The following is a 13,278-nucleotide window of genomic DNA, read 5'->3' as shown; positions in this document are numbered from 1 at the left end:
TGAAATCTATTCAATGGCTCCTTCACTTTAGAAAACACTGAGCTTGACAAACCTGCTTTTCCAGCCGTTCCAGCCTTTCCTACTAAATACAGTTTATATTAATGAGTCAGTTGAAGACAAGACAGCGTTCCAATTGTCACCCAGCAGAGCTGCTTTGCAAACTGTACCATACAAGGACTATGCTGTATTTGGTGCTACATAACTAAAGTTGAATTAAAGTGAATGGAGACCCTTTCTTTTGACGTGCCAGCTAATTGTGGAGCTGTGACCTGAACTAGCCAGCAGGCTGCAGACAGACGTTTGTTTAAGATAAGACAGCAGCAGCGGATAATCAATGCAAACCTCATCAATACTGTGGAGATAAGCCAGCAGCTCCCTCTGAAAATACCTCCAGATAGCAGTGAAGAGGGTTGGAGAGCCACACTGGGAGGTAGAACACAGACGATTCGGTTCCCAGAGGCATTGCGGGTCCCAAACATTTACACCCACTCTTATATTCAGTTTTTTCCAACAAAATTCACAACACTGAAACTTCGATGTGTGTAGGTAGTTTAAAACAAACACTTTCAGCTGTGAAAATCACTTCTGAACATCTTTGTCAAAAAAAACTGTCGGCACCCTGTGAGACAATCTGAAGTTACAAACACATATTTTCAATAAAATCTTATGTACACACACACACACACACACACACACACACACACACACACACACACACACACACACACACACACACACACACACACACACACACACACACACACACACACACACACACACACACACACACACACACACACACACACACACACACACACACACACACACACACACACACACACACACACACACACACACACACACACACACACACACACACACACACACACACACACCTTGAGGGAATCCTTCTAAACCTCAACTTTACCATATGAAAGTTTTTCTCTCTGAAACCAAGCGGACAGTCCAGCTGTCTGAAACACATCTGTACGATCTGGATGTAAACCGAAGCACGAGTGAACATTCATCAGATTTAACGGCAATAAGCTGCTGATTCAGACGGGTCAATCTTGTTTCTGTGACGCTCTTCTTCTATAAAACCATCAGAGGAAGAATGGGTGTGAGAAACAGGAGGAAGCTGGTGGAGTTCCTCTTCCTGGCTGATGATCGATACCACAGCACCTCCTCCGAGTCATCTGAGAAACACAAACCATGAAAATCAGACTTTATCAAAAAGATTTGCAAGCACGTTAATAGTGTTTTTTTGCGTGATCATTGTCACTGTGGTTTGTGGAACACCACCTTCTTATTCATGCTATATAGCGTCTGGCAATTTGCACCCTGATTTCCATTCTGTGAATAGTTTTCTGGCTCTTTAAGGCCACATCCACACGAGCCAAAATGATCTTTTTTTTCCTCCCCAATGTTCTCAAAAACAAATTCCATCCAACGCATCACTATGAACACGGATCAGCACAAGGCTTCCGGCATGTAGTACATTTGCCAGGCCTTTAGGGGCGCTGTGACTCACCAAATACATCAAAAACGCGGAGGACGACAAAGCACATAGAAATGTAGAATTAGACTCCTGCTCATTGACTTGCATATACGTAACTCTGAGTTCTATAGGTCTATGGCCCTGCTCCTCCTCCAGCTAGCGTCAGTAGCTTCTGCAGCTTTTGCGGAGAACGTAGTCCTGTGATTGTCAAGGTTATTGGGTCACATCGCAGACCGTCGTGGGGTGGTGATGACATCATCGTTTCTCCACAGATGATCGTCTTTGCCGTCCACCCCTCGCAGCCGAGTCGGGGTTTTAGAATTTCCCCACTCTGGGACCCGTGTTCAAAAAATATATACGTTTTTGGGCTCCTAAAAGCCTGCCTCGTGTGGAAGATCGGCCAAAGACATCTTGTTTATGTGAACCAGCGTTCTCGTGTGGACGGCCCCTAAAGCCGTTATCAGGAGCCTCTTTCACTTTCTCAGTAGGACTTATCTTATCTGATCTACTTCTCTGGGTCCTCAAGTGGCAGGCTGTTTCACCAGAACATACAAACAGACACTGTAAAGACCAGGATGTACTTGTGATAGACGCATGTTCTTCCTCATTTACACAACAACAATTTCGGGTGTAAACATTTGTTGGTATTCGGCGTCCGTTTACACAACAAAAGGTGCTTGGAGCCACTGAAAATGCAACTTTTTGAGAACACCTCCCGAGAAGGAACTTTTTAACAATGACGGGGCAAAAAACCTTCTTGTAGATGGCGGAGACATGCGACTGTGTACGCCGTAGTAAATATTTCTGCGTATGGACAATCAGAAGTTCATGAGGGTCATGACTCCCAGTCCAGATTCTCCTGGGACTTGGCAGTTTTATAGTTACAGTCATCCTAATGACAATCCACTTTGTCTACAGTCCATATGAATGTCTGTGTAATTCCATTGTTAATGTTTAGAGAGTATTGTTAGGTGAACGGACAACTCAACCACGACTATTTTTTTTCAGCATTATTGATTTGAAAGATTGGATTTCAAAGTATATTTGACACATTTGGAAGGATTATTAAGTATATTTGACACAAAAATATAAGATATTAAGTATATATATATATTTTTTTCTTCTTTTTATTACACAAAAACATAAGCAGTGGTGGATTTTGCTCTGGGCGACGTGGGCAGCTGCCCACTCTCATGCACAAAGAAGCCATATGACACCATGCTAAATATATCTGAACATATACTAGATATATGAAAAATATACAAAATATCAATTAGAAATAATATGTGAAAATAACATTGTACAGGATATATTTTCTCAAAAAAATTCAAAAATTCAAAATAAAAATTTATCAGGATAATTTATTCTATAATAATGAAAAAAACTATCTTCGTTATATAAAAAAGTATTTAATCATGTCCTTTAGGGCTTCTGTATGAAACTACTATGAACTCAAAGATTTGTGGTTATCATAATTACAGACATATCGGCTGGTTCAAAACGTTGTGTTGCTGTGGACCGACGCCGCGATGTCTCACGCAGCTTCCAAATGTCCCGACACTTTCCAGAGGGATGCAGCCAAACTCCAGATTCTACGCAGACGCGGTATCGTCGTGTGTTTGCGAGCCCGTGCGGTGTCTTACCGCAGTCTTTATAGAAGACATGTGGGAAGCAGTGCAGGGCGCCGTAGCCACATCGACAGTACGAGCAGCCCTTCTGCACCCACTCACCGTGAGGAATCAAACCGCAGCTCCTGCAGACACACACGGGAAAATACAAATTGACAGACCTGAAAATCCAGTTCAAACACTGCACCGTCCAACACTTTGACTATGAGAAAAAAAAACAAAAAACTTGTTCACATGCCTTCTGATGTGAGTTTTACACTGAGAAACAACATACATACTAACATCAGATTTCAGTCATGGAAAATGCAAAACATTTCCGTGGTAATTCAAACTTGTAAAGGTTTATCTAGTCTGTACAAGTGACTTGATAAGAGTGAGGAATGAAAGATAAAACTCTCTAAAGATCTTTTCTCTGCCTGCTTGTCTGTCTGCCTAATAATTATGTAGCACTTGCCCAGATTAAAAATCTTATTTTCAGACATGATATATAATTTGGCTTGTTATAAAAGTTATTTCTTTATTTTTACAGTATAATCTTAAATCTAGATTTTAAAACTTATTTCAAGATTTCTAATCGAGATAAACATTTGCGTGGACAGATAAGTACACTTGCTTGACGTAATCTTATATATCTTTATATCTTATTTTTTGCAATGCTGTCTTGTCTTCTTGCCGGCCGGCCTGCCCGTGTGTACCTGGTGCGTTTGTCGTACTCGCAGCTCCTCCCGGTGAAGAAAGGCGGACAGGCGCAGAAGCTGCCGAGGATACACGTTCCTCCATTCTTACAGCAGCTACGACTCTGCTCAGCACCTGAAGAACCAAGAAGAGTCACAACTGAGAGCGCCTCAAACCGTCACCGCAGTTCAGCGTGTGTTCTGGAGTTTCATCGGCCGGAAACACACCAACAAAACTTGGTTTTGAACAAATGTTAACGCTCAGGTCAGGCGAGTTTCAGTGTAAAAGGTTAAATCCAGTATCAACATATGAAACGAGGATCTTTAAACAATGTCCCTGAAACTGTAGTGAGTATTCATATCCATTTGAAGCCTTTAATCGCAATCTAATAACTCCTTTTTAAGCTCTGCCGGAGGTGGAGGCCCTGTAGCGCCCTGTAGTAATCTGGAGGTTATATTAAGCATTTAGCGTCCCTGCGCCGTGTATTCAGACTCAACATGAACTTCCTGAAGCCTTGAAAGCTTCAATGCGTGAAGAGGAGGCTGCTCCAGGTCTTACTTCACACGGTTTGATTAAAACCATGCAGCATTCAAGGGTGCTTGTAGTGGGCTACGCGAGATTTATTTCTGTGGTTAATCATCGCAGAAGTCAGTCACTCAAACTAAAAGCATCAAGCGAAGCATCACTTTCTGAATATTTATAAGATATTTAGCATCACTTCACGCAGACGTGTGGATGTATGTAATCACGCCACAAAACCTGTAACGTGTTAGCGGCAGATCTCCCCGGAGACATCTTCTCCGGCTTCCCCGCTGTGGCCAACGATACGTTTCAAAGATAAAACTCAGCAGAAAAGAATGGAGAATGAAAGCAGTGAGGCCTGTTGGCATGGAGGTGAAACATGTCACAGAACAACACCAGAGGCTCTGCTGGGTCAGATGGAGTCAAAACTCTGCAGCACCGACAGCAACCAAACAGTGAATGTGGTGAATTTGTCACCGTGTTTCAGCTGCTCTTTGCTTTCTCTTGCATATTATTCATCCAAATGACATAAAGTCTAGTTCTTCAGACAGTAACCAATCCACCCCACAATTCTCCAGACCAGCGGCTCTGCAACCTGAAGCTTTCACTCACTTCTACATCAGTGAACATTTCATCTTTTTTTTTTAGCATATGTATACAACAGACATCTTCAAAAGCACTCTGAACTCTTGGCGACAAACGGCTTTAGAAATGACACAATAAGTAAAATGGATAAAATGAGAAAAACTGCTAAAACACCTAAAAAAAACCCACATTGAAACAACCTGAAATAATAAGGAAAAAAAAAAAAAAAGAAAAACCCTAAAAATTGTAAAACTGCTCAAAGAAAGAGCCAATATGATTAGAACAGCTATAATGTTTAGAAATAGAGGGTGAGACCACTACAACCTCCCCCAGGGATTAATGAAGTGGTTCTATTCTATTCAAAACAGCAGGAAATGCCATGAAATGTTTACCATCCTAAATCACAACTGAACGTTTATAAATGCAACATAAGATAAAAGTTTTTGTACATACATCAAAACTATATCTATGAAACGATATAAGCCGTGTTCGCCTGATTGTAAAGGTTCGATATGTTAAATCTGATTTGGTGCAAAGTGACCTTTATGACTCTCTTGGTCATAAATGATGGAGACCGCCGCTCCAGACCAACAGCAACTCTTTCAAACTGCAACAACACTTTTCGAACTGAGACTTTTACAAGCTCCAAATACAAAATAAGAGGTTGCAGAGTAGGAAAAGGTTCAGTTGTCCGCCTCTCTCACATACAGAACCAGACTGACTGTTGGTTCCAGCGTCCCCTCACAAGGCCTCGGACCTCAGGTTGAGCCTCTACTCTGTATCTTTGAGATAAACCAGAGACCATGTGGCAGCACATTCCTGTGCTTCTCTGCTTCGCATCACCAAACAGTGAGAACAAACAGCAGAAAATAACAGGAGCCCACTAAAACAACCTCTCAAAGGCTTGGCTTGTTTTTATAGGTTACCTGCACTTCACTCTCCATGATTTCATACGACGGTCTAAGAAACCGTGGTTGGATTTCCTACTTCTGATTGTACTGACCTTTGAGCCAGTTTGTCAGAAATCTCATGTTCCTGTGAGTACATGCAGCAAAGACTTTTTCAGGCGCCGAGGAATCATCTCAGAGATTTTAATTTAGTAGTCATCTAAACACACTGAGGTGCAGTGTTAGAAAATTAAACCGTGACATCAAAATCACAATATTTGACTTGTGTGTTCTTGTGCGAAGACTTTTGATACCTTGAGAAAGTAATCTGATTACTAGTTCCGCCTTTAAAAAGTAACTTAGTTACTTGTTTTTAAAAGTGACTACATTAGATTACAAGTTACTTTTTAGTTACTTTCAGCAGCTGCCATGCAAAACACCCCCAAATGAAGTCTTGGATTGATTGATTGATTGATTGAAAGTTAAGGTTCAAAGTTAAGGTCCCAGTCTGTTGTGTTACCTGAGCGCTTTAGAGCGAGTTGACCTGTGATTGGCTGAGAGTGGAGAAATGGGCGGGTCAGATGAGCGTGCAGACTGCATGCATGCGCTGCGTATGTCTGTGTCCGGTTCTGTTTGATAATAAAGCGGCTTTACAAAGAAGAAACTTGTTCTGCGTCACGCTACAATAGTAACTCACACTGACTTGGACAAGTAACGTTTTCTCATAGACTGACTGCTTCAGGAGTCCGCACCGTCACTCCCACTGTTTGGGGATTGGACGCTGGAGGTGCTATTTTGTTTTTTTCTTTCGTTTTGTTCTTCTTTCTTCTCTTTTTTTCCCCTGTGTTTTTTCCTCCCTTCTGCCATAACTGTTCCTGTTAAATGATGAAAAGTTACTAATAAATCTGGAAACTAAGTCCTAGGCTCAGTGGTCAGGTTTTTAAGCTGGAATATTAAAGGCCTGTGCTCATATTCACAAAGCATCCTAAGACTAAAAGTAGCTCTGAGTGACATCAATATTAAAAAAAATAAATCTTCGAATTCCTCGAATTTCTAGGTTTTTCTTAATATTTTCAATTCGCAAAGCACCTTAAGCCCCTACAGAGCGCCGAAGGTGATAAATAATTAAAAGTAGTGAGGAGGACTTTTAAGAAGCCTAAAAGTTTCTTAAACAGACAAGATGACGGAAAGACAAAGAGAAAGGAAAGACGCTCTCAATTTATTTAACGACGACGATTTAATGACACGCTACCGGCTCGATCGTGCAGGAATAATGTTTGTGGTCGACCTCATCAGGGAGGATCTTACTTCTCCCACAGTGAAGCAACACAATAACGCCCGAGCTGAAGGCGATAACAACACTGAGATATCCGTCTACAGGTGAGCTGCAGCAGTGTAGCGGTGAGGACTGGGGTCTGTCCCAAACCTCCGTCAGCAGAGTGACCAGTCTGACCATTATGGTTCTTTCACAGCCTCACAGTGGTGGTAAATGACAGGAACTGGTGACGCTGCGTCCTCGTCCACCATTAATATCATTATAATACATAAAATAACCAGCGTGGACAGAAAAGATAACAATCCATTTTTTTTTTTTTTTTGCCTTAAGTTTTGTTTTTAGCTGGTGGGTCACTTGCTTTCCTTAAGGGAGAAGTGGAATTTGGGGTTTGGGGGGAAAAAAATGCTTAACAACCTCTGTGTGTATAAGTTTTGTTTAAATCTGTTACCTTTCATTTGCTATAATAACCAAAAAAAAGAAAATAATTTTTTATTATGTTGTCAATAACAGAAAATACAAAGCGAATCCAAATTTTCTGTGTGTGTGTGTGTGTGTGTGTGTGTGTGTGTGTGTGTGTGTGTGTGTGTGTGTGTGTGTGTGTGTGTGTGTGTTGTGAGCTTACTGTTGGTGAGGCCGATGAAGGGCAGCACTGCGCTAGCGTCGCGGTGTTTACGGTCGCCGCTGTTTGGAGAGTTCACCTGGGTAAACTGATCCAGGAAGTCCTGGGAGGGTCCAGCATACTTCACCCCCACGGGGGAGGAAGACGAAGATGCGGTCGGGACTGAGGCGAGCCACCGACTCTCCCCGCACTTTTCTCCTTCACAGTCTGCATAATTGGAAAGATGTTTGATTAAGTTTGATAAAATGGGAGCTGCTGCCAGTGAGCCCCCAGGTGGTCACACGTTTGATGCAAATCCAGAGGCTGGATGGATGGATGGATGGATGGATGGATGGATGGATGGGTGGATGAACAGGTGGAGAGAAGCACTGCTCTGACTATCATACAGACTAATGTTGATCAATGTTGTACCTCTGACATCAGGTATAAAAACTAATTATACCGTTTCACAGTCTGAACACCAAGTGGTGCAAAGACCTTTTGGATTAATAATTATCATTATACTCCCGCCTTCTTTCCCATATGGAACTGCTGCATTTCTTATGGCTAAACATGCTCAAATTTGCATAACCATTTGCACACACATCGGAACTGGTGAAATAAATCTATATTTTATTGGCATTGAGCATGAGTCTGGCAAAATGGCTCCATAACGCCTCCTACTATTTCTACTACGGGCAGTACGATTCACCGGCATCCGAGGGACTTGCTCGGTGCATGCAGCACGCCGGGCCATTATTGCATATATTATTATTATTATTATTATATACAGGCATCACAAAATGGCAGACCACGGGCTGAGTCCGGACCCAGAAGCTGTCCCATCTGGATCCAGACCAACCTAAAGCCCAAACAGAAGGTTACTGACGGATAGCTTCATTTGTAACTGGCGCGGCTATTACAGTTTTTACGGTAAGGTAAGGCGCTTCTATTTGAATCGGTGTGACTTTTATGGTCATTACGGTAATAGTTTAGTGGATGAAGAAACGCACAGACCAATTGCATGCGAGTTAAGCCGTCACACATGAAAGCACACAGCCAATCTAATATGTGTATTTTAGGGGCAAAACTTTGACAGATGGAGACACTTTACAATGGACAAAGTGAGAGACAAAAGACAGAATAAAGGAGAGAGAAAAAACGGATGGGACAGAGGAAGTTGAGGAAAAACCGGAACCACATGGCGCTCTCCAAAGAAAGAATTGTTGACAGTGAAAATCGCGGACTTAATCCAGAATGGAGTCTATTCTGTTCATTCTTCCCACAAAAAATGTCAATGTAAAACAGCATTATGAGACACAACATAAAGCTTTTGAACAGACTAACCCGCTCAAATCAGAAGTGAGATCACAGAGAATCAGTCGTCTGAGAGTCCAGTACGACCAGGATCCTTCACACGTTTACATTCATTGAGATTTTTTGTTGTTTTTTGTTGCTGATTGTCAACATCAACAACCGTTTTGACAGCTTTGAAAGGGTGACTGCTGGGCCTCTTGATCTCTGAGCAGATGTGGCCTTGAAAGAGCAGTTTGTAAGAACTGCTGCGTCAGCTTCCTGACTCCAAATGTCTCTGAGTCTCCTTCCCAGGTCTGAGTAAAGTAGCTCTGTACATAACACACAACTTTCCCCACAATGAACATAATCAAAACTAAGGCCCTGTTTACACGACAACGTTTCACGCGACAACACCTAATCCGCTAAAAAAAAAGGAGTGCGTTTACACAGCAGCAGCGGACACAGAGACCACAATGTAGTTAGTATGCCGGGCCATGGGAGGGCGCTGTTGCTTGATTTTGACCAGCAGTCATACATATATTTTCAGTTCAATGTTACATGATGACAATTGTGGTCAAACTGTTTCTGAACGGCACTGAATTCACTTGATCCGTCAGTCAACTGTTGATTACATGCAGATGTTGGCAGAACTACGAGGCGACTTCAATATATATTCATCCCTCCATCTTCTAAATGCTTTCAAACGAGTCAGGGTCGCGGGACGCTGCAGCCTGTCCCAGTTCACTCTTGGCGAGGACAGGATACACATTGGACAGGTCTCCAGTCCATCATAAGACAAGCATGCAGACACAGACAACCACAAACTCACATTCACACCGAGAGGCAGGGTTCGGGTTCGCGTGTCACCAATTCACCTCACATGTATGTTTTTGGTCCGTGGGAGGAAACCGGAGTGTACTTATATAATCACACTAAAATGTGTATTATAGAATGTAAATGCTTATGCATTCTGAACTTCTGGACTTTTGGATCAAGATTTTTTTTCAGACGGGGCCTGTGAAGATTTGAATTGAGCACTCCTGATATACAACATACCTTCCTGATGAAGAGTTATTAAAGGTCACAGGGTGGAGTCGTTAAAATCTGATGCTTCACCAGGAAACAGAAGCAACATGTGACTCTGCTTTACGTGCTGCAATCCGACTGAAACCTTCCATATATGATCCCACTCGGCCGCCATCACATCCACAAGCCAAAATACACTGTCATGTCACAGCGCCACCTGGGGGGCATGCTTACAACCCTGAACAGCACGGACACAAGTCCCAGTTCAACGCTGCTTACAGCTTTAAAGTTACATTATTAATGTTGTTCTACCAAAGACACGAAGACATATACACTAAGTTATTTGTCAAGATGAAAATTTTTCTTTTTAGACACAATAATTTCGATTGTTTAAAAAGTTGTTTACTTAATTTTAGAGTATCATCTTAAATTTAGATTTACAAATCTAATTTCCAGACTTTTTATCAAGTACTATTTACTTGCTGCATGGACAGATAAATCCATTTGTTTTATGTAAAAAAAAAATCTTTTAAATGTTTTGCAGCAAACTCAATGCATGTATAAGCATGTCTAACGTCAACTCTGACGATAATAATGTTAAATCGGGTTTTGGACATTTTGTCCCTCCTTCTAGAAGGTCCTTCAGCCCAATTTTGTTTCTTTCTTTTTTAACTAATTGGATGTTTTGTTTTCTATCTGTTTTGGTTTTAATATTTTCTAACTGAATTCGAGTTCCTGCACAAACTGAGCGGACTCTCTTTACACTATAGAACACGAGTCACACTCAGGAAACACGTGTTGGCGATGTTCTCGCTTCATGTCCTGCGTTTATTCCAACTCTAATTCTAAATAATCAACATGTGCCATGTATTTCATGTCACTGTTCTCAATTCCTCTTCAGCATTCATGTGTGTTTCATGGCACCTTTATGGTACGCTTGTTTGGTTAAAATGGCTGAAAATTTCAATTTCTTCTCGAATCAAACTATCCACCCCTGCATGAATTAGCCTGAAAGGACTGAGGCCTTGTTCTGTAATGCAGACTGCAGGAAAAGATTTGAACCTTTTAGTTATCATATCAGATATATTTTTGGAGCAGCAACATTTGAGTTGTGGTCATATTATGTGTGGAAAATCATAAATATCTTACATATTTTAGATAGATCTGAGCAGGTACTTGAATGTGGCAGTAAAAGCCCTTTATACAACCCTAAATCATTACTTGTGCAGGTCTTTAAACGCGTTCCTCTTTCTTCTAACATGAAACCCAGGAGAGAAATCACAGAGTTTCAGATGCAGCAGCAACACGGTGCAGACAAAAGGAGAAGTGATGTCTTTCACAAAAGAGAGACTATCAGGAGGCAGTGATGAACAGACCTGGAGCAGCAGCAGCAGCAGCAGCAGCAGCACGGTGGAGCCACATGAGAGCGCACAGCACAGTCCTGGAGACGCACACAAGAATTCTTAGAAATTACAAGCAGCAAGACTCACCTGCGCAAATGAACTTGTCGTGTGGACTCACCTGAGCAGCAGCATCCAGGTCATTTCCTCAATCAGGAGGACTTAAAGCCACTTTCTGGACTTATTTGGTGCCGTTTGAACTCACGTCAAAGAAATTACAATCAAAGACGGACTCAATTTGAATCGTATTTACAACTAAAAGTCACGAGAGCCAATTAAAAGCTTTAAAAATGAAAAGAGAAAACATGTCGTCTCTCGGGTTTGGGAGAACTGCAGCAGACGAGATACACTTTCTCCCCAGTCCTTCACCTCCTCCTCTTCCTCCTCTCTGCTCTCCAGGTGCGTCTCCAGTAGGGGGCGGGGCTACGGGGAAGGGGGCGGGGCTACTGCGGCCCGTTTCCTTTCTGTTTCTGTCTGTCTGGGTGGGAATAAACAACAACAGGGAAAGAAATCCATTGAAGAGCCCCACCCGACACACACACACACACACACACACACACACACACACACACACACACACACACACACACACACACACACACTGACTCTACATTTCCACATGTTTGGATACTGTTGATACACGCATGACATTTTTACTTTAAGTTCATGTTCATCAGATATTTGTTCAATTCCACTAAGATTCGGTGTCAAAATGGACTATTTTTGCAGTTTTTTTTGTTTGAAACTGGAAATTTGATCATACAAGGTCAAAAAGGAGGTCAAACATGATATTATGCGTGATGTGAGGCCGTAGTTGAGGGCTTGATTTGCTGTTTTTGTCTCTCGGGTCTTTTGTTTGTTTTCTCTCCCTCCCCTCTCACATTCCCTCACCCCCGCCCTCCCCACCTCTACCCTCTATACAGATGTATATGAGGATCTCTCCTCCACCCAGTCTCACCTTCACATGTTAATGACCTGAGAGGAAACTCAGTGGAAATTTACTTAAGTACACAGCAAGGAGACTTTAATCCAACTACTTTAATGTGCTTCCATCCTGCTTTTTAAACTGCAAGTCAATTACAAAATCTGAATAAAGAGATCTTTAACTTTCAAATCCAGATGTAATATTTTTCATTGCAACACCCATTTCATTGTCACTTTATTACTCTGTAATGTGTGTGTTTATATACTTATTTTCATGTTGACGTGTGTGCCTATGGTGTATATTTTTGAATAATCTATCTATCTATCTATCTATCTATCTATCTATCTATCTATCTATCTATCTATCTATCTATCTATCTATCTATCTATCTATCTATCTATCGTCCGTCTGTCTGTCTGTCTGTCTGTCTGTCTATCTATCTATCTATCTATCTATCTATCTATCTATCTATCTATCTATCTATCTATCTATCTATCTATGACTTCGGCTCTGTTTGGGATGATGACAACTTGTCCACAACCTTTTTTTCAGCATTATCGATTTGAAGGATTGGATTTCAAAGTATATTTGACACATTTGGAAGGATTATTAAGTGTATTTGACACAAAAACAGAAACACTGGCCGCTGCCCAGAGCGCAAACTCACCAGGGTGCACCGTGCACCGGCTCAGATACGGTCTTCAGAAATGTATTTCTGAAAACAAATAAGCCGTAAAGTTAAAACGCTGCTTCATAGATGAAGACTTCAAGTGATGCGTTCAGGTGCTCGTTAAAAGAAGACCATTCTTTGTGATCAACAAAGCCATATGATACTATGTTAAATATATATGGACATATACTAGATATATGAAAAATATATATAAAATATCAATTAGAAACAATATGTGAAAGTAAATTGTACAGGATATATTTTCTCAAAAAACATTCTGAAATCTCATTCA

General features: G+C 41.4%; 1 protein-coding gene across 2 annotated transcripts; it reads right to left on the bottom strand.

Moving 5' to 3' along the window:
- Positions 1-536: 536 nt before the first annotated feature.
- tdgf1 (teratocarcinoma-derived growth factor 1) lies at positions 537-11,808 on the bottom strand. 2 transcript variants are annotated; one of them, XM_080476355.1, is made up of 6 exons: positions 11,513-11,808; positions 11,368-11,432; positions 7,694-7,897; positions 3,822-3,936; positions 2,978-3,251; positions 537-1,196 (listed from the first exon to the last, which is right to left on the bottom strand). In XM_080476355.1, the coding sequence occupies exons 1-6, from the start codon at positions 11,533-11,535 to the stop codon at positions 1,104-1,106; spliced, it is 774 nt and encodes a 257-aa protein (XP_080332481.1). In that variant the 5' UTR covers positions 11,536-11,808; the 3' UTR covers positions 537-1,103. The 2 variants fall into 2 exon arrangements, with proteins under 2 accessions (XP_080332481.1, XP_080332482.1); XM_080476356.1 differs by having other exon boundaries at positions 3,142-3,251; positions 11,513-11,794.
- Positions 11,809-13,278: the final 1,470 nt, after the last annotated feature.

The sequence above is a fragment of the Lipophrys pholis genome (genome assembly GCF_963383615.2).
Source record: "Lipophrys pholis genome assembly, chromosome: 12".
NCBI lineage: Eukaryota > Metazoa > Chordata > Actinopteri > Blenniiformes > Blenniidae > Lipophrys > Lipophrys pholis.
Note: the sequence above shows the minus strand (reverse complement) of the source record. Positions and strands in the feature narration are given on the sequence as shown.